Raw genomic sequence first — 19,529 nt, 5'->3', positions numbered from 1 at the left:
GGGTTGAAGGGACCTTAAAGCTCTTCCAGTTCCATCCCCCTGCCCCGGGCAGGGACACCTTCCACTAGAGCAGGTTGCTCCAAGCCCCTGTGTCCAACCTGGCCTTGAACACTGCCAGGGATGGGGCAGCCACAGCTTCTCCCTTCAACCCCTTCCAGTGTCCCACCACCCTCATGGGCAAGAACTTCTTCCTTATATCCAACCTAAATCCCCCCCATTTCAGTTTGAACCCATCACCCCTTGTCCTGTCCCTACAGTCCCTACAGTGCAGTCCATGATGAAGAGAGTGTGTATGTAAGGCAGAGCCCTCAAAGCAAGCACCCACATCACTGCTGCTCCTCCCTGCAGTCCCTTAGGCCTCTCCTAGTCCGTGTGGGACCAGGGATGGAGGGTGCTCACTCTGGACCCCAGGATAAGGAGCTGCTCTGCCTCCGGCCACTCACCAGCAGTCTCGTCGTTAGAGCGTAGGGTGAGGGGAGGTTTGCTACAAGAGAAGGGAAAAGGCATCAGATGGCCTCTGCCACCAGGCAGGATGTGACCAGCCACGTGTGGACACGTCCCAGCACCCCAGTGCCTGCCAAGGGGCCAGCACTGACCGTTCACATCGTAGCGGATAAGGGAAGCGTTTTCTCCCTCCTCTTCCTTCTTCATGGCCAGATACATGAGGCTCCTGCAGAGCGGCGTCAGGGCGTTGGTGAACTGTATGGGGGTGACAAACTCCAGGAGATATGGCCACAGCACCTGAGGGGACAACAAGGCAGTGTGGCACTCATGGGACACCCAGCAAGAGCCTGGCGTGGATGGAGACACTGTACTGGGGAATGGGACCAAGGGGAAGAGAAGTGGGAGACGGGCGGTCAAAGGGCTTCTGGTGAGTTGGGAATCCCTCTCAAGTGCTGCTGTTCAGGAGGGAGAAAGTCTCCATGGCCTGTGCTCAGCTCCAGCAGCACCAGAGCTCCAGCACCAGCATGTTCCCTTCCATTGAATCCTGGAACGGTTTGGGTGGGAAGGGAGCATAAAGCTCCCCCAGCTCCAACCCCTGCCCCGGGCAGGGACACCTTCCACTAGAGCAGGTTGCTCCAAGCCCCTGTGTCCAACCTGGCCTTGAACACTGCCAGGGATGGGGCAGCCACAGCTTCTCTGGGCACCCTGTGCCAGCGCCTCAGCACCCTCACAGGGAAGAGCTTCTGCCTCAGAGCTCATCTCAACCTCTCCTCTGGCAGGTTAAAGCCATTCCCCTTGTCCTGTCCCTGCATCCCTTGTCCAAAGCCCCTCTCCAGGTTTCCTGGAGCCCCTTTAGGCACTGGAGCTGCTCTAAAGTCTCCCCTTCAGGAGCCTTCTCTTCTCCAGGCTGCCCCAGCCCAGCTCTCTCAGCCTGGCCCCATGGCAGAGCTGCTCCAGCCCTTGGGCCATTTCCACATCCCTCCTCTGGACCTGCTCTAACAGCTCCACGTCTGTCCTGAGCTGAGGACCTCCAGCACTGCCGTGCTCCAGCCCCAGAGCAGCTCATGGGGATGGGACATACATGTCCTTGGGAACACAGCACTTCCCAAACCCAAGCCCTGCCCTGCTCCGGAGGGATGGGGACAGTGGGACAGCGCCACTCTCCCTGTCACCCCAGTGGCTCTGGGGCCAGCACTGACCACCCCAGAGGTGCAAAGGACTGAGCAGACTCACGTTGTTCATCCTGTCAACAGTTGTGCTGAGGAGGAAGAGCGTGTTGATGCTGATGCTCTGGACACTGTCACTGGTGAGGTCCTCGGCATCCGGCGGCTGCTTCTTGGGGTGCTGGAGGAGAGGGAAAGCTGAGCTCAGGCGGGAGCTGCCGCAGGGCCGGGAGCAGCTCTGCTGGGGCCCAGGGCTCTCCAGGGGTTACACATGGCAACAGCGCACCATGGAATGGGCACATCCTGGAGGCCTCCCGGGGCATGGCCCATCTCCAGCACGTGCTCCACAGAGCTCCTGCAGCCCAACCCACCGCCCTGCTCCTCCCTGAGGGAAACCACTTGGGAAGAGCCCAAAGGTGGCTCCGGTTGTGCCCATGTGTCTGTGGCCCTGATGGACGAGTGGGGCTGGAGGGAGCCAATGTTTGATCTGAGCCCCCTTTGGAAGCTGGTCACAGTCATAGGGTCATGGAGTGGTCTGGGTTTGGAGGGACCTTAAAGCTCCTCCAGCTCCAACCCCCTGCCACGGGCAGGGACACCTTCCACTAGAGCAGGTTGCTCCAAGCCCCTGTGTCCAACCTGGCCTTGAACACTGCCAGGGATGGGGCAGCCACAGCTTCTCCCTTCAACCCCTGCCAGTGTCCCACCACCCTCATGGGGAAGAACTTCTTCCCAAGATCCCATCTAACTCTTCCCTCTTCCAGTTGGAGCCATTACTCCTCATCCCATCCCTGCATCCCTTGTCCAAAGCCCCTCTCCAGCTTTCCTGGAGCCCCTTTAGGCACTGGAGCTGCTCTAAGGTGTCCCCTTCAGGAGCCTTCTCTTCTCCAGGCTGCCCCAGCCCAGCTCTCTCAGCCTGGCTCCAGAGCAGAGCTGCTCCAGCCCTCGCAGCAGCTCCGTGGCCTCCTCTGGCCTCGCTCCATGTCCTGCCTCATCCCATGCTTGTCCCGGAGCCCCCCCAGTCTGTACCCACCAGATCCGAGGCCAGGGCGCACTGCCGGACCAGGAACTCCACCATGGCCTCCCCGCCGGGCTGCTCCAGGTAACCGTGATGGGCCATGGCACTGACCACCTGCACCACGGCTCGCTTCACCTGCACAGCAACAGCACCCGTGAGCAGGGGGACCTTGGCCCCTCACCTTGGACATGGGGATACCACTGGGGGCCCTACACAGCCCTTCGAGGGGCCTGGGCTCTGCCAGCAGCAGGCAGGCTCTGAGGGGACAGAGGGGGCAATGGTCCAGAGGGGACCAGATAGGAGCCCATGGCCACAGCACCCATGGGTACATCTGGCACAGATGGAACATGAGCCTTCATAGGGACCGGGAGGGCCCAGAAACAACCCACCACCCCACAGCACGCCATGGACGAGCAGAAGCTCAGCTCACCTTGTTGTTGCTGTCTTGCAGAGGAAGCTTCATAGATGAAAGAATAAAGGGCTTTTTGATCTCCATCTGGGAGGCTGCAAAGAAACACAACAGACTGTGGAGAGCAGCGACCAGGGTGTTCCTCAGGGGTGGTGGGAAAGGTGGAGATGGGGAGTCCCTGGGGCACCAACACCAGAGGTACGTGGAGCTGCTGGAGCAAGGCCAGAGAAGGCCCCGGAGCTGCTGCGAGGGCTGGAGCAGCTCTGCTCTGGAGCCAGGCTGAGAGAGCTGGGCTGGGGCAGCCTGGAGAAGAGAAGGCTCCTGAAGGGGAGACCTCAGAGCAGCTCCAGGGCCTAAAGGGGCTCCAGGAAACCTGGAGAGGGGCTTTGGACAAGAGATGCAGGGATGGGATGAGGAGAAATGGCTCCAGCTGGAAGAGGGAAGAGTTAGATGGGATACTGGGAAGAAGTTCTTCTCCATGGGGGTGGTGGGACATGGGAAGGGGTTGAAGGAGAAGCTGTGGCTGCCCTATCCCTGGCAGTGTTCAAGGCCAGGTTGGACACAGGGGCTTGGAGCAACCTGCTCTAGTGGAAGGTGTCCCTGCCCAGGGCAGGGGTTGGGGCTGGAGGAGCTTTAAGGTCCCTTCCAGCACAAACCATTCCATGATTCCATGACTCCGCAGCTCAGTGAAGAGACAATCTGGACCTCAGCACCTCCTGAGCTGCCAAGGACAGAGCTGCTGTTCCCAACACTCCCCTTCTTAAGCAGGGAGCGCTTTGCCCCTTCCCCCTTTCCAGCTGGAATGTTCCCCTCCCCTGACCCTGCAGCCAAGGATGGGCTCATCTCACCCCACTTATCCCAGCCCCAACAGGGGAATGAGGCGGTTCACGGAGCAGGACCCGACAGAGGGAGGGGAAGCCACCCTGGAGCCCTCTGTGCCACCCTGCAGCGGGGACTGATGGGGCTGCAGCCGCCTGGTACTCACGGGCGCTGTTGATGATCTGCCTCATGATGAGGAGCGTCCCCACACGGGTCCTCTCGTTGCTGCTCTCCAGCTTCGGGAGGAGAAAGGCCAGGACACGGTCAGGGAATGAGCAGGCTGCGGGAGAGGAAACCAGCATGAGGGACACACGTCAGCCAGGACGGACTGAAGTGTGGGATGGAGGCACCGAAACCCCTGCATGGAGACACCCCACCCCACAGGTCCCGGCATGCGAGGGGGGCTGTGGGTCTGGAGCAGCTCCAGCAAAGGACACCGGAACTGGTGCAGGGCCTGGAGCACAAGTGTGATGGGGAACGGCTGAGGGACCTGGACGGTTTAGTCTGGAGAAGAGAAGGCTCAGGGGGGGCCTTATCGCTCTCTGCAACTGCCTGACAGGAGGATGGAGCCAGGAGGGGGCTGGTCTCTGCTCCCAAGGAACAAGGGATGGGACAAGAGGAAACGGCCCCAAGCTGCACCAGGGCAGGTTTAGATGGAAATTAGGAACAATTCCCTCCCCAAAGGGTGCTCAGGCATTGGAACAGGCTGCCCAGGGCAGGGCTGGAGTCACCGGCCCTGGAGGTGTTCACACACTGTGTAGCCGAGGCCTCGGTGCCATGGGTTAGCGGTGGCCTCGGCAGTGCTGGGGAGCAGTTGGACTGGGTGGTCTTGATGGTCTTTTCCACCCTGGTTGATCCCATGGTTCCACACGCAGCACGGCTGTGCCTGCGGCACCAGACCATGCGTGGTAGGAAAGCACCAGGGCACCGCTCCTGGCCTGCAGAGGAGATGACCCCGAGCTTTGCTCCGGTGCTTTCGGCACAATTCCCATGCTCCCGAGGGAGCTGCAGGAGATAAAATTGTCCCTTCAAAAAGTGCCACGGACAAAACAGTGGGAATGTTAAAAATAAACCAGTCTGTGGGTGAGGAAACTGGAGCAACACCCGTGGGCATTGGGGAGGTGATGGGGAGGGATGAGCAGCCTGGAGGTGGCTCAGGAGGAGGCAGACTGGCTGCGAGGTTTGTGCTTGGGGTGTTGGGTGAGGAGAAGCTCCCCATGACCCGGCTTCAGTGTGTGCTTGAGCCCAGAACCCCCCCGTGTGCTGGGCTGCACCCCCAGAGCGTGAGCAGCAGCTCAGGGAGGGGATCCTGCCCCTCTGCTGCGGGAAGGGGAGACCTTGGAGCAGCTCCAGTGCCTAAAGGGGCTCCAGGAAACCTGGAGAGGGGCTTTGGACAAGGGATGGAGGGACAGGACAAGGGGAATGGCTTTAACCTGCCAGAGGGGAGACTGAGATGAGCTCTGAGGCAGAAGCTCTTCCCTGTGAGGGTGCTGAGGCGCTGGCACAGACTTTTCCCAGAGAAGCTGTGGCTGCCCCATCCCTGGCAGTGTTCAAGGCCAGGTTGGACACAGGGGCTTGGAGCAACCTGCTCTAGTGGAAGGTGTCCCTGCCCGGGGCAGGGGTTGGAGCTGGAGGAGCTTTAAGGTCCCTTCCAACCCAAACCCCTCCATGATCCTATGAAACTATGGGCTAGAGCCAGGACAGCGACCACCACCCTCCCATCTCCCATCACAACTAACTGCCCACTGCATCCCCCAAGCCCAGCTGAGACCAGGGGGACCCAACCCCTCCGTCCACCACGCACAACTCCTTGGGGAGGACCAGGAACCACTCAGGAGCACCCCAGCCATGGTGCCACACACCCGTCAGGCACTGGGACAATCACCCCATGCCCCCATGTCCCCCCTTACCCAGGACAGTGAAGCATCGAAGAACCTCAGTGTGGTTTTTAACGGTGAGGGGCACCGATGGGTCTGCAGGAGCACAGATCTGATGGAGACACAACTGTGGTCACGGACACAGCGAGGACAACGTGTGTCTGTTCTGGGCTGCGAGGGGACACTCGGGTCTGCAACTGCATCCCACAGCCCCTGAGCAGCCCCCGAGCAGCCTGTGCCTGACAGAGCCCACCATGGAGCAGTTGTTCCTACAACCAGCACCCTTGTTGTGTCCAATTCTCAGGCACCACTTGGGTCAAGTGTCTGTTCAAAGGACAACCTCTGACATGGACAATGTCACACTCATGGGTGGTTAAATAGTACCTGAGCTGGGCTGCACCCCCAGAGCGTGAGCAGCAGCTCAGGGAGGGGATCCTGCCCCTCTGCTGCGGGAAGGGGAGACCTTAGAGCAGCTCCAGTGCCTAAAGGGGCTCCAGGAAACCTGGAGAGGGGCTTTGGACAAGGGATGCAGGGATGGGATGAGGAGGAACGACTCCAACTGGAAGAGGGAGGAGTTGGATGGGATCTTGGGAAGAAGTTCTTCCCCATGAGGGTGCTGGGACACTGGAAGGGTTGAAGGGAGAAGCTGTGGCTGCCCCATCCCTGGCAGTGTTCAAGGCCAGGTTGGACACAGGGGCTTGGAGCAACCTGCTCCAGTGGAAGGGGTCCCTGCCCGGGGCAGGGGTTGGAGCTGGAGGAGCTTTAAGGTCCCTTCAGCACAAACCATCCCATGACTCTGTATTGGATACATCCCAGGATACCAGAGCCCGGGAGCTGGGATCACCACTGGGGAGCAGCGGAGGAGCCTCTGAGGGACACAGCCACGGGCAGAAGCACCGAGCAGGCTGCACACCCAGCCCAGGCTGTGCCAGGGGAAGCCTCGAGCCCCCAACCCAAGCTCACGGCCAATGTCCCACCTCACCCTCCACCATCGCCCTGCCCAGCCCCTACCTGTGGGTGCAGCGTGCCCAGGAGCGAGTCGAGCTGCACGTCCAGGCTGCGGCTGCCGATGTTGACGGAAGCTTCCAGAATCTGGCAGAGGCTCTGCCCAGAGAGAGACCGGGGGGGGGTCAGGAAACGGGCGCCGGGGAGGGCAGAGGGTGCTGAGCCCCGTGTGACACCAGCCCAAGGGAGGGAGCATGAACCCGCCACGGAGGCAGCAGGATCCGTCTGCCACGAGGGGCACTGGGGAGAGCTTAGAGCAGCTCCAGGGCCTAAAGAGGCTCCAGGAAACCTGGAGAGGGGCTTTGGACAAGGGCCTGTAGGGACAGGCCAAGGGGAATGGCTTTAACCTGCCAGAGGGGAGACTGAGATGAGCTCTGAGGCAGAAGCTCTTCCCTGTGAGGGTGCTGAGGCGCTGGCACAGGGTGCCCAGAGAAGCTGTGGCTGCCCCATCCCTGGCAGTGTTCAAGGCCAGGTTGGACACAGGGGCTTGGAGCAACCTGCTCTAGTGAAGGTATCCCTGCCCGGGGCAGGGGGTTGGAACTGGATGAGCTTTAAGGTCCCTCCAACCCAAACCACTCCATGACCCTATAAGACAGCAGCAGCCGGCTCCATCCTCCTCATCACTGGGCACAACCACCCAAGCCTTGGGCTCATGAGGGATCATGATGTTGGGAGAAGGATTCTCACACGTAAGAGGCAGCTTCAGCCCAGTGTGGTTGGGCAGGGGCATGGCATGAGCTGCTGGACACCATCCCAAAATAAGGACTAAGTCTACTTTGCTGCTCCTGCTTCCACATGCTGCTCTCTGGGGTGCGCAGAGCCCTGCTCGATGTCCCTCCTGCATCCCTGGACCACAGCCTGACCCGTGGCAGCGGGCGGAGGGATGTCACCCCCCCAAACCCCACAGGGCTCACCTTGGATATGTAGAAGGCCTCTGTGTGCTTCTTGTAGAGCGCGAGGATGCCTGGAATGAGCTTAGGGAGCTGCTCCTCCAGCTTCTCCCCAGGCATGAGGTGACTCATGGGTCCTATGGCCTCCACCACGGCCAGTCTCAGCTGTGGGAGAGACTGAGCATCAACAGTGTGATCCAGAGCCTGGATGGATGCTTCATTCCACCGCTCCGGAGCTGCTCTGGTGCTCCCGGGAGCCTCTGGGCAGCGCAGGGACCACGTCCTTACGAAAGGGCACAGCAATGATGATCCAAGGCCAACATCAGACTAAGAACCCCCCGCTCCACACCCAGGGAGGTCCTGCCCCCCATCCATCACCTTGGCCTCCCGGTGCTGCAGCCAACTGTTGAAGAGCACTTCGTAGGCACTGAAGATCTCGTTGGAGAAGGTGTCCTTCCTGACCGTGGGGTCCGGGGCCTTGTCCAGGTTCGCCAGGTACTCCTGGATGCTCTCACTGAAGTGCTGCAGAGCTGGGGGACAGCCCACACGACAGACACTGTTTGCTGTAGCCTCACCAGCACCAGATGGGTGACGTGCTGCTCACTGGCAGCATCCCAAGGGATGGAGACGTGCCAGGACTCTTCCTGGCAGGCGGCCACAGCAGAGCTACACACTGCTTGGGGCTGCCTGCTGATACAGCCAACCACAGGGACCCAACCACAGGGACCCAACCGCAGGGACCCAACCGCAGGGACCCAACTGCTGGGACCCAACTGTAGAGACCCAACTGCAGACCCCAACCATGAGATCCTGACTGTGGGGATAAAACGGGGGGGCCCCACAGGAGCCTGTGTTTGCTCCATGGGTTAATTCTACCCATGCTTAGCAGCAAGGGTGGCCAAGAATTACAGCCCTCCTCATCTGGAGGAGCTCCTCATCCCATCCCTGCATCCCTTGGAGGCACAGAGAAGCCAGAGCTCCACATCTCCATGAGTTCATCCAGGGCATGTGAGCACAAGCTCTTCTCCTCCTGAGAACCAGCCCCGTGCCCAGAGCATGTTCATGCAAAGGGCAATCCTGGCTCGGATGAAAGGCTCAGCTACAGACTGCAGGGGACACCCATCTGCCACCTCCAACCCCTGGGGACGGCTCTGCCACAGCTTTACGGGGTTCCCGGGGCAGTGAAGGCATCACCAAACACCAGGAGAAGGTCTCAGCACCCAAGGGCCAAAAACAATCCCCTTGTTTTACTTCATAGGATCATGGAAGGGTTTGTGTTGGGAGGGACCTTAAAGCTCCTCCAGCTCCAACCCCTGCCCCGGGCAGGGACACCTTCCACTAGAGCAGGTTGCTCCAAGCCCCTGTGTCCAACCTGGCCTTGGACACTGCCAGGGATGGGGCAGCCACAGCTTCTCTGGGCACCCTGTGCCAGCGCCTCAGCATCCTCACAGGGAAGAACTTCTTCCCAAGATCCCATCTAACTCTTCCCTCTTCCCGTTGGAGAAGTTCCTCCTCATCCCATCCCTGCATCCCTTGTCCAAAGCCCCTCTCCAGGTTTCCTGGAGCCCCTTTGGGCACTGGAGCTGCTCTAAGGTGTCCCCTTCAGGACCCTTCTCCTCTCCAGGCTGCCCCAGCCCAGCTCTCCCAGCCTGGCCCCCTGGCAGAGCTGCTCCAGCCCCTCCGGCCTCGCTCCAGCAGCCCCACGTCCCTCTGGTGCTGGGGACCTTTCCCGCTGGAGGGTGACGCTGCAGCCGGGGGCCTGCAGAGCCCGTGTGGTGCCAGCGCCCCAGGCAGGCCCAGAGCCCGTCACCGGGCGCAGAGTGGGACCGGGGCGGGGGAGCGGGAGGAGGGACCGCAGCCTGCTCGGGGCGGAGGCACCGCTGGAGCCCGCCCGGCCCAAGCCCCGGCTCCACCAGCACCACGGAGCAGCCTGCGCAGGATGGGCTCATGGGCCCCTCTCCTGCGGTGATGGTCCCACAGCAGCACCCGGGGACAGAGCCCACGATGGAGGAGCCCAGTGTCTCTGGCACAAACCAGCACCCAGCGCCCACGGTCCCAGCTGGGATCCGGAGCCTGGAGCCCTCATGGCCACGGGATGGAGAAGCCAACACAGCCCCTGAGGATGCCAAATGGCTCAAGGACACGCCAGCTCTCGGGGTCACTGAGCAGGAGCTCAATGCACCCACGTTATCACACCCAGAAGAGGAAGCCAGGAGGAGGAAGAGAAAGAGAAGGAGGAAGAAGAGGAGGACGAGGAAGAGGAAGGAGAGGAGCAGCCGCTGCTCCCTCCTTGGTCTATTTTGAGCCGGTAACTCCGAGGTGCTGAGTCACTCCCTGACCTCTTCCTGGAGCCAGATCATTCCAGTCACACGGCTCCATCCCACCGGCAGCACGCCAGGACAGCCCGAGCCCGGCCCTGCCGGCGGCAGGAGAGTGGCAGCACCCCCAGGGCTCAGCCCCGCTCTTGTGCTGTCCCTAAGGGGGGCAGGAGCCCCCCCGGCTGCTCCCCATGGCTCAGGCTATGGGAGGGCTGGAGGGGACAGCCCTGTCCCACAGGGATCATGGACCACCAGGGTCCGATGCTGGGAAGTGGAGCGGATGCTGCTGGGGATGCAACCAGCAGTACGGAGGGACTTTGAGAGAACCTCAATTCCCATCAACACCCACCTCAGAGGGGTCCCCAGCTCACCCCAGCACCCTTCTGGGGGGGGAACACAATCCTGAGCCATCCAGACTCCATTCCCGCTCCATGTCCAGGCTGGGCTCAAACACCCTTGTTTAGGTCGAGCTCTCCTCAAGCTTCTGTGAGAAGTTTGTCTTGAGAAGTGAACAAGTCCAACCAAAAACATCACCCAAGGGACCTCCACCAGCCTAAAGCCAGGTGGGTGCAGGGCAATGGGCAATGCTCGTGGAATCCTGGAATGGTTTGTGTTGGAAGGGACCTTAAAGCTACTCCGGTTCCAACCCCTGCCACGGGCAGGGACACCTTCCACTAGAGCAGGTTGCTCCAAGCCCCTGTGTCCAACCTGGCCTTGAACACTGCCAGGGATGGGGCAGCCACAGCTTCTCTGGGCACCCTGTGCCAGCGCCTCAGCACCCTCACAGGGAAGAGCTTCTGCCTCAGAGCTCAACTCAATCTCCCCTCTGGCAGGTTAAAGCCATTCCCCTTGGCCTGTCCCTACAGGCCCTTGTCCAAAGCCCCTCTCCAGGTTTCCTGGAGCCCCTTTAGGCACTGGAGCTGCTCTAAGGTCTCCCCTTCCCGCAGCAGAGGGGCAGGATCCCCTCCCTGAGCTGCTGCTCACGCTCTGGGGGTGCAGCCCAGCACACGGGGGGGTTCTGGGCTCAAGCACACACTGAAGCCGGGTCACGGGGAGCTTCTCCTCACCCAACACCCCAAGTCCTGCTCCAGCCCGTCTCCCCCAGCCTGGGGCTGTGCTGGGGTTGCCCCGACCCAGGGGCAGGCCCTTGCCCTGGGCCTGGTTGAGCTCCAGGAGGTTCCCCCCTCTCCAGCCTGTCCCGGTCCCTCTGATCCCAGCCCTTCCCTCCAGTGTCACTGCACCAGCAGCTCGGTGCCAGCACTGGCTCACTGGATACCAGTGACCCACCCGGGGCTCTGGGGACGCTGTTGTCCCACATCTCACCAGTGACCAAGCACAAAGCACCAGGGCCAGGAGCCCCACCACAATGGAACACCATGGCCTGGTGAGGAGGGATCGGCTCCGGCTGGAGACCGAGGGACAACCAGCACCACAGGGGCTGGTTTCCATCCATGTTGGTGCTGGTCCTTCTGCCTTGAGCCTCTGAGGAAGCCCGGGCTGAAGGAGGTGCCAGGAGGACACCCTGTGACATCCCACCAGCCCTCCACAAGTGTCACCTCCTGAAACCACCCTACGATAATTCCAGAAGTGGCGTGGACAAGAGCTGACCTGGCACCGCCACCACATCCCATCCCAGCCTCCTCACAATGCCCACCAGGAATAACGCTTCCCAAGGGGCCAGGTTCATGTTAGCAAAGGGACAGGCTGGGTGATGAGAGGGTCTCCTGCAGCACATCCCTCCCTCCTGCCCCACCAGGTCACCTCGGCCTGAGCCGGGAGGGCTCCTGAGCATCCGTGTCCTGGTCACCAGAGGAGGAAGCGAAGGGCACCAGCACTCCCTGGGCTATGCACTGGAGTGACTGGGATCAGGTTGGAGATGGAGAAGGACTTGGCTGGATCCCAGTGCTGGTGACCCACCATCCCCAGAGCCAGCCTGCCCCAGATGTTCAGGAAAGGTCCCTCCGAGCCAGCATTCCCATCCCCATCCACAATCCCTCCTTCTCCAGGGAAAGGAAAAGCTTCCCACGGCACATCCGAAATCAAGGCAGGCTGGGAAGATCCAGAAGAACCTTACCATAGCAGAAGACAGACTTCATGTGGTCCTGCTTGGCCATTCCCAGCATGGGCAGCATCGTCCCGAGGATGGAGTTGAGGAAAGGCACCATTCCAAACACTGGGAAGGAAGCGGGAGAGGCTCATTGAGCACACACAAGGACAGGAGCTGCCCTGCAGGGTCCCAGCCCTGGCGCTGGAGGAATCCAGCACCACGCAGGCAGGAGCCCAGCTGTGCCACGCAGGAGATGCCAACAGCCCCGGGGAGTCCTTCTGGGGTGGCTGGAGACAAGAGCCCAGGCTGGGAATGCAGAGTCATGGAATGGGTTGGGTGGGAATGGACCTTAAAGCTCACCCAGATCTAACCTGGCCTTGAACACTGCCAGGGATGGGGCAGCCACAGCTTCTCCCTTCAACCCCTTCCCATGTCCCACCACCCCCATGGAGAAGAACTTCTTCCCAGTATCCCATCTAACTCTTCCCTCTTCCCGTTGGAGCCGTTCCTCCTCATCCCATCCCTCCATCCCTTGTCCAAAGCCCCTCTCCAGGTTTCCTGGAGCCCCTTTAGGCACTGGAGCTGCTCTAAGGTCTCCCCTTCAGGAGCCTTCTCTTCTCCAGGCTGCCCCAGCCCAGCTCTCTCAGCCTGGCTCCAGAGCAGAGCTGCTCCAGCCCTCGCAGCAGCTCCGGGGCCTCTGGCCTCGCTCCAGCAGCTCCATGTCCCTCTGGTGTTGGAGGCTCCAGAATTCCCCAAGGATGAGGCCAGCAGCTCCAGCAGCCTTTCAGGCAGGAGCATGTTGAGGAGCTCAGCTGGTGGGGGATTGCTGAGCTCCCAGCACTGCCAGAGGGCTCAGCTCTGCTGCCTCCAGGCATTGCTGGGTACGTGCCCGGTGTCCCCTTTCCCACCCAGGTCCAGCTGGACACAGAGCACCACATCCCTCCATCCCTGCTTGGAGCAGGCGCTTCCTTCAGCTGCGGCAGGGGTAGGGATGAGCCCCAGCACCCCGGGGCAGAGCTGAGGCCTCCACCATGGACTTCCCTTCTCCCTACGGCACCGAGTGGAGCTCCCCACTTCCGGAGGCACCAGGAGAACCCAGTGGGTCCCAGAGCAGCCCAGAGCAAGCTGAGCCAAGACATGCTCATGCTGCTGCTCGTGCTCCCCCATGACCCTACGCAAGGGGCTGCCCCATCTCCCCATCCCAGGGTTGGAATCCCAGCAGCATCCCAGGAAGAGCAGGCAGGAAGAGAGCAGCGTTTTCCAAAGCTCTTTCCAACACCAGCTCCCCGCAGCCCGGCCTTCCCCGTCCCACAGCCCATCTCTTGGGAAGAGAAGAGGAGGAGAAGCGCGACGGACGGCTCAGCACTCACAGCCACCCTGGAGCTCCTGGGGACAGCGTGACCCACAGCACCCGCAGCACACACACGCCCAGCACGCAGCAGCCACCGCAGGAGGGTGGCAGGTCCCCGACTCACCGTTGGACACGGAGAGGTTGGCAAAGGTCTGCAGGACGAAGTAGTGGGGCAGGATCCCCGGCTGGAACTTGGTGAGCACCTCCTCCATCACCTTGTTGATGAAGCGCTGCCCCACGGCCACCAGGACGCTGCTGGCGGCCTGTTGCCAGTCCCGGATCACCTCCTGGTGTGCAGGGAGGAAACCAGCTCAGGACACTCGCTGCAGCAGACACAGCCCCACCGGGAGCCTCTGCTGCTTCAGTACATCGTGGGTCCATGGGATGGGTTGGGCTGAAGGGACGTTAAAGCTCCTCCAGCTCCAACCCCCTGCCTTGGGCAGGGACACCTTCCGCTAGAGCAGGTTGCTCCAAGCCATCATCTTTCCTCCACATGGACCTGCAGGCTCTCAAGGCTCTGCCTCTTCCCACTCCAACTCCCACCAGCCTCTCCAGGTCCTTTTCAGCACCCACGTTCCATCTAGTGTGTTCGGGTGCTGTGCTGGAAGAAACCATCAGCCAAACCATCCTCATCTGCCCCCAGAGAGGAGAACATCGCCCATGCCTTGGTCCCTCCACCCTCCCCAGGGCTTCTCTCTGTGAAAGGGAACCAGTAACAGCTGCACTGGGACAGCCCAAACCCACAGCATTCACTGGGATGAGTAGAAAGAATCCAACCAAGAGCAGTGAGAGGAGGAGCAGCAGCTCCCAGGTCCTACCTTTGACTTGGTCATCTCATTGGAGGCCAAGAAGATGACCACCTTCGCCGTGCTTTTGTCCAGGAGGGCGATGTTGTTCTTCACCACGGTTTCCATCGCCTTCAGGATGATCACCCGGTGCGGGTAGGCCAGCTGGAGGGGATGGAGAGCAGCCAGGTGACTGCTGCCATCTCCACCACGCAGGGAAAGGCAATGACTTGGGCCACCACCAACCACTTTGGCCTCGTTTCTCATCCACAACAGCAGATTATCGCTGTTGTTCCATGGCACCCCAGCCTGGTTTGGGCTGGAGGGACCTTAAAGCTCCTCCAGCTCCAACCCCTGCCATGGGCAGAGACACCTTCCACCAGAGCAGGTTACTCCAAGCCCCTGTGTCCAACCTGGCCTTGAACACTGCCAGGGATGGGGCAGCTTCTCTATTTCACCAGCGCTCGCCCCAGGGCTCTCAGGGAGCTGATCCCCCCCAGACCCTCGCAGGCAGATCCCGCAGGATCTCTCCCGCGCCGGGGCCGTTCCCGGTGCCCCAGAGCAGCCCCACCTTGTCGTGCTGCCGGAGGTACTCGTCGCAGGAGTGCAGGATCTCCTCGGGCTCCGACTCGCCCAGGTAGCAGAGCGCGTTGTAGATCTGCTCCTGGACCAGCGGGTCTTTGTCCGTCGTGGCATCCATCAGCGTCGTGGCAAGCCCTGAGCAAGGGAGGTGTAAGTTACAAACACCCTGCGTTCCCTGAGCACCTCCTGGACCTCTGGGAGCAAAGAGCCTCCACACGGTCACATCCACCCCTCCAGGAGCCACGTGTGCAGCTCCACTGAGCTCCACCATCCCTTGTGGTTGGACTCCACCAGCACCGAGCAAACCCCTTCTCCAGGCTCAGCACCCAAGATCATGCTGCCCCACAGCCCTTCCCTACGCCCCAAGGGCTCATTCCTCAAACCAGCCTGAACCCTGGACAGTATTTCCCCGCTCAGCACCATTCCAAGGTGAACCTGGCTCTAAGGTTCCTGGCTGGAACAGGATTTATCACACTGAGGTTTCAGACCAGGGCTGGCACCAACTGAGGGGCCCTGGGGACCCACGCAGGCCTGACGCAGCAGGAGACCCACCATGGGCATGTCTCTGGGGGCTGCTCAACCCAGCACTGGATGAGGCTCTTTGAGGGTGAACAGATGCCACCAGTGAACCATGGAATGGTTTGGGTTGGAAGGACCTTAAAGCTCCTCCAGCTCCAACCCCTGCCCCGGGCAGGGACACCTTCCACTAGAGCAGGTTGCTCCAAGCCCCTGTGTCCAACCTGGCCTTGAACACTGCCAGGGATGGGGCAGCCACAGCTTCTGCCTTCAACCCCTTCCCGTGTCCCACCACCCCCATGGGGAAGAACTTCACCCCAAGATCCCATCCAACTCTTCCCTCTTCCCGCTGGAGCCGTTCCTCCTCATCCCATTCCTGCATCCCTTGTCCAAAGCCCCTCTCCAGGTTTCCTGGAGCCCCTGAAAATGGCTCTAAGCTCTAAGACAGAAAGAAGCAGCTCTCCTGCTCACCTCCAGCAGTGTGGAATTAGCTTTGCCAAGAAGGACCCCAAAAGGTTTTGTTTCAGTTCTCACCCTTGACACAGACTCTTGAGCAGCCCTTAGGAAATGCTCTAATTACAACAGGGAACTAATTGTGGCTGGAACCTTCCTCCTTGAGTGGATTTAACTGGGTTGGAGGCCACGGAGCTGCTGCGAGGGCTGGAGCAGCTCTGCTCTGGAGCCAGGCTGAGAGAGCTGGGCTGGGGCAGCCTGGAGAAGAGAAGGCTCCTGAAGGGGAGACCTTAGAGCAGCTCCAGGGCCTAAAGGGGCTGCAGGAAACCTGGAGAGGGGCTTTGGACACGGGATGCAGGGACAGGCCAAGGGGAATGGCTTTAACCTGCCCGAGGGGACACTGGGACAGGATCTGGGTTTGGGGGGATCATTTTCCACATGGGGGGTGTGGAGTTTTCTGCCACAGTCACGTTGACATCCACGTGAGCTGGTGCTGGGGGGTCCCTGCTCCCACCCCCCTTCCCGCGGCTTCATTAAACCACTCAATTATTCCCTTATTAAAACGACCCAGAGCAGAGCATCCGTGTGGGGGGGCCGGGATCCAGGCTGGGAATCCCGGGGGGTTGCACCACTTTAACCACGCAGGGACAAGTGAAGCTCCCGCCATGTGCAGCACGGACACGGCCCGGGGTGAATTCCCAGCGCAGGGAATTGCTGGGATGGAAAACTGCTCCCTCCTCCCATGCCCACCCCAGGAGCTCCGGCTCCACCGCAGAGCTGAGCCCCCCCGGGGCACCTTCCCAAGGGAGGAGATCCCCACCGGCACTCACGCTTGATGCGGGACTCCATCATGCTCCGTGTCTGCAGCTTCCCCAGCAGCAGCAGGAGGTCGGCAGCTCCGTCGGGATCAAGCCCGGCGGTCCCTGGGGAACCTATCTTCACACGCGGCCGCCCGGGGCTCAGGAGAAGCTGCTCTGTGGGGCCGGGTGGCTCAGCAAGGGCAGGAGCGGCTCCACGGCTCCAGGTCCCAGAGGCTGGTGGGCAGCAGGCGCGGTGCTCCCATCAGTGCCCAGGCCCTACAGAGCGGGGAAGGGGCCGGAGCTCATCCCGGTGCCGCTCCCCAACACGTCCTCCTCCAGATCCTGCACAAGGGGCGACATTTCCATCAGGAGAACTTGGGAAGCTCAACAACGGCGGGAATCACGGATCCCAGCGGCAGCACCAAGACCCAGCGCTGGATGATGGCTCCGGGCGGGTGATGGCCCCAGATGGGTGATGGCCCATCACTGAGCACAACACCCAATGTTTGTCCCCAAACCCATGAGGAAAAGAGAGGAGGAGAAGTTCCCAGCACCCACAAGGCTGGGGCTGGCTCAGCCCCCGTCACCCACCAGCTCCAGCCCAGGCAAGAGCACGTGCCTGGGGAAGTACAGCTTGGGAGGGGACGTTGAAGAGGTTCCCCACTGGCCCAGGCCCAGCTCTGCCTCTGGGGCCTTCACCAGCATGGCCAGGGCAGGCAGCTGGGCCCAAAGGGGTCAACATGTTGGCCAAGGCATTGGTCAAGGGGCTGACCAAGGGGGTGGCCAAGGAGTTGGCCAAGAAGGTGGCTAAGGGGTGGACGAGGTGCTGGCCAAGGGGTTGGCCATGGGATTAGTTAAGAGGTTGGCCAAGAGGTTGGTCAAGGGGTCAGCCAAGGGGTTGGTTAAGAGCTCGGACAAGAGGCTGGCCAGGTGCTGGCCAAGGGGTTGACCAAGAGGTTGGTCAAGAGGGTGGCCAAAGCGATGGCCAAGGGGTTGGCCGAGGGGTTAGTTAAGAAGTTGACCAAGAGATTGTTCAAGGGGTCAACCAAGGGGGTGGCCAAGGGGTTGGCTAAGAGCTTGGACAAGGGGTTGGACAAGAGATGGACAAAGGGATGGACAAGGGATGGACAACGGGATGGACAAGGAGCTGGCCAAGAGGGTGGCCAAAGGGTTGACCAAGGGGATGGCCAAGGGGCTGCCAAGGCACGGACCTTGCCCGAGCCCCGTTCCCTCCCGTTCCCAGCAGGTCCGTGCCATGGGGGCAGACCCCTCCCTGCCTTCCCACAGGGATTAACGGCCCCGGGAAGCGAATCCCACCCCCGGTGTGTGTGTGGGGGGGTGTCCCGTTAACGGGGACTGCTCTTCACCCCCCCCCCTCCATTCCCCATGGGGGCTCTTTACCCCAACGCAGGGACACAGTGAGAGCCCCATCCGGGGGGGAGGGGTGCCATCCCGGGACACCGAACGGAGCCACCCGGTACCGACCCCATCGCCCCCCCCCCCCAGCATAGGGGTCACCGGTAGCCCCGGTTATGGAGCGGCAGCAGCGGGGCCCGTGCCCGCCCCATCGCGGTTTAAAACACCCCCCCCAACAATGGATCCTCCCGCTACCGGCCACCCCCCCCCCCCGGGACCCGCGCTCACCACCAGGACCCCCTCGGTGCCCGGAGCCGCTTCCGGGTGCGCTGGCCACGCCCCTCTACGTAGCCACGCCCACTGCGCACGGGGGTGGTGTCGTCCGGGTCCGCTAGGGGGCGCCGGTGGCGCGGTCTCCGCGCCACCGGCGCCCCCTAGCGGACCCGGACGACACCACACCCGTGCAGGACTGGGGGGCTACAGGGGGGCCATAGGGGGGCTATAGGGGAGTTATGGGGGTCCCCGAGCATGGGGACGGCACAAGCAGGTGGGGACCCCCCCTTTATGGGTCCCACAATAGGGACCCCCCTTATATGCGTCTCACAATGGGGACCCCCACCCAAGGGTGTTCTGCAGTGAGGACCCCCCCTTATACGCATCCCACAGTGGAGACCCCCCCCTCATATGGGTCCCACAATGGGGACCCCCACCCAAGGGTGTTCTGCAGTGAGGACCCCCCCCTTATATGAGTCCCACAATAGCGACCCCCACCCAAGGCTGTTCTGCAGTAAGGACCCCCCCTTATATGGGTCCCACTGTGGGGACCCCCATTCAGGGGTGTTCTGCAGTGAGGACCCCCCCTTATATGGGTCCCACTGTGGGGCCCCCACCCAAGGCTGTTCTGCAGTGAGGACCCCCCCCTTATATGGGTCCCACAGTGGGGACCCCCACCCAGGGGTGTGCTATAGGTGGGGGACTCTATAGGATATGGGATATAGGGATACCTATGGCCAGCAAGGGGACCCCAACCCGTGTGGGGATTACAGTGGGGACCCCCAGTCAAGCACATCCAATATCTGGGGACGCCCCCTTATATGGGTCCCACAATGGGGACCCCCACCCAAGGGTGTGCTACAGATGGGGGCACACACACAGGGATATCTATGGCCACCAAGAGGACCCCAACCCATGTGGGTCCCACAATGGAGACCCCCACCCAGGGGTGTGCTATAGGTGAGGGACCCACACACAGAGATGCCCATGGTCCCCAAAGGGACCTCAACCCATGGGTGTCCTGTAGTGGAGACCCCCACTCACCCAGGGGTGTCCCACAGTGGGGATCCTTACCTAAGGAGGCCACCCCCACCCACAGGTGGCCCACAGATAGGGACCCCCCCCAGCCCCAACCCCCAAAGGGTCATGACACCCTACCCATGGGTGTCCTACAGACAGGGACCCCCACCCAGGTCCATCCATGGCTCCCAAAGAGACCCCCACCCAGGGGTGCGCTGCAGACCAGGACACCAACTGAACCCCACCACGTGGCATCCCACAGACAAGGGCCCCCACCCAGGGGTGTCCCATAGATGGGGACCCCCATTCACATGTGTCCACACTGGGGACCCCCACCCCATTCCCTGGGGTACCCCGATATGGGGGGGGTCACCTCCCCGAGCTCTCAGGGTGCCTCGAGGTGGTA

At 61.6% G+C, this 19,529-nt stretch overlaps 1 protein-coding gene across 4 annotated transcripts in view; it reads right to left on the bottom strand.

The window, feature by feature from the left end:
- Positions 1 to 18,178, bottom strand: part of MROH1 (maestro heat like repeat family member 1) — a 50,998-nt gene extending 32,820 nt beyond the window's left edge. For 3 of the 4 annotated variants that reach the window (XM_030487025.1, XM_030487034.1, XM_030487050.1), the window contains exons 1-16: positions 18,119 to 18,178; positions 16,505 to 16,816; positions 14,695 to 14,840; positions 14,157 to 14,288; positions 13,463 to 13,625; positions 12,015 to 12,113; positions 8,001 to 8,152; positions 7,647 to 7,787; positions 6,739 to 6,831; positions 5,761 to 5,839; positions 4,017 to 4,130; positions 3,053 to 3,126; positions 2,638 to 2,757; positions 1,678 to 1,788; positions 597 to 741; positions 444 to 484 (exon numbers count right to left, since the gene is read on the bottom strand). In XM_030487025.1, coding sequence (XP_030342885.1) covers positions 444 to 484; positions 597 to 741; positions 1,678 to 1,788; positions 2,638 to 2,757; positions 3,053 to 3,126; positions 4,017 to 4,130; positions 5,761 to 5,839; positions 6,739 to 6,831; positions 7,647 to 7,787; positions 8,001 to 8,152; positions 12,015 to 12,113; positions 13,463 to 13,625; positions 14,157 to 14,288; positions 14,695 to 14,840; positions 16,505 to 16,526 — 1,632 coding nt within the window. In that variant the 5' untranslated portion in view covers positions 16,527 to 16,816; positions 18,119 to 18,178. The remainder of the gene's footprint in view (positions 1 to 443; positions 485 to 596; positions 742 to 1,677; positions 1,789 to 2,637; positions 2,758 to 3,052; positions 3,127 to 4,016; positions 4,131 to 5,760; positions 5,840 to 6,738; positions 6,832 to 7,646; positions 7,788 to 8,000; positions 8,153 to 12,014; positions 12,114 to 13,462; positions 13,626 to 14,156; positions 14,289 to 14,694; positions 14,841 to 16,504; positions 16,817 to 18,118) is intronic. The other variant, XM_030487043.1, reaches the window with a different exon arrangement.
- Positions 18,179 to 19,529: the final 1,351 nt, after the last annotated feature.

The sequence above is a fragment of the Strigops habroptila genome, chromosome 1 (genome assembly GCF_004027225.2).
Source record: "Strigops habroptila isolate Jane chromosome 1, bStrHab1.2.pri, whole genome shotgun sequence".
Classification (NCBI taxonomy): domain Eukaryota; kingdom Metazoa; phylum Chordata; class Aves; order Psittaciformes; family Psittacidae; genus Strigops; species Strigops habroptila.
Note: the sequence above shows the minus strand (reverse complement) of the source record. Positions and strands in the feature narration are given on the sequence as shown.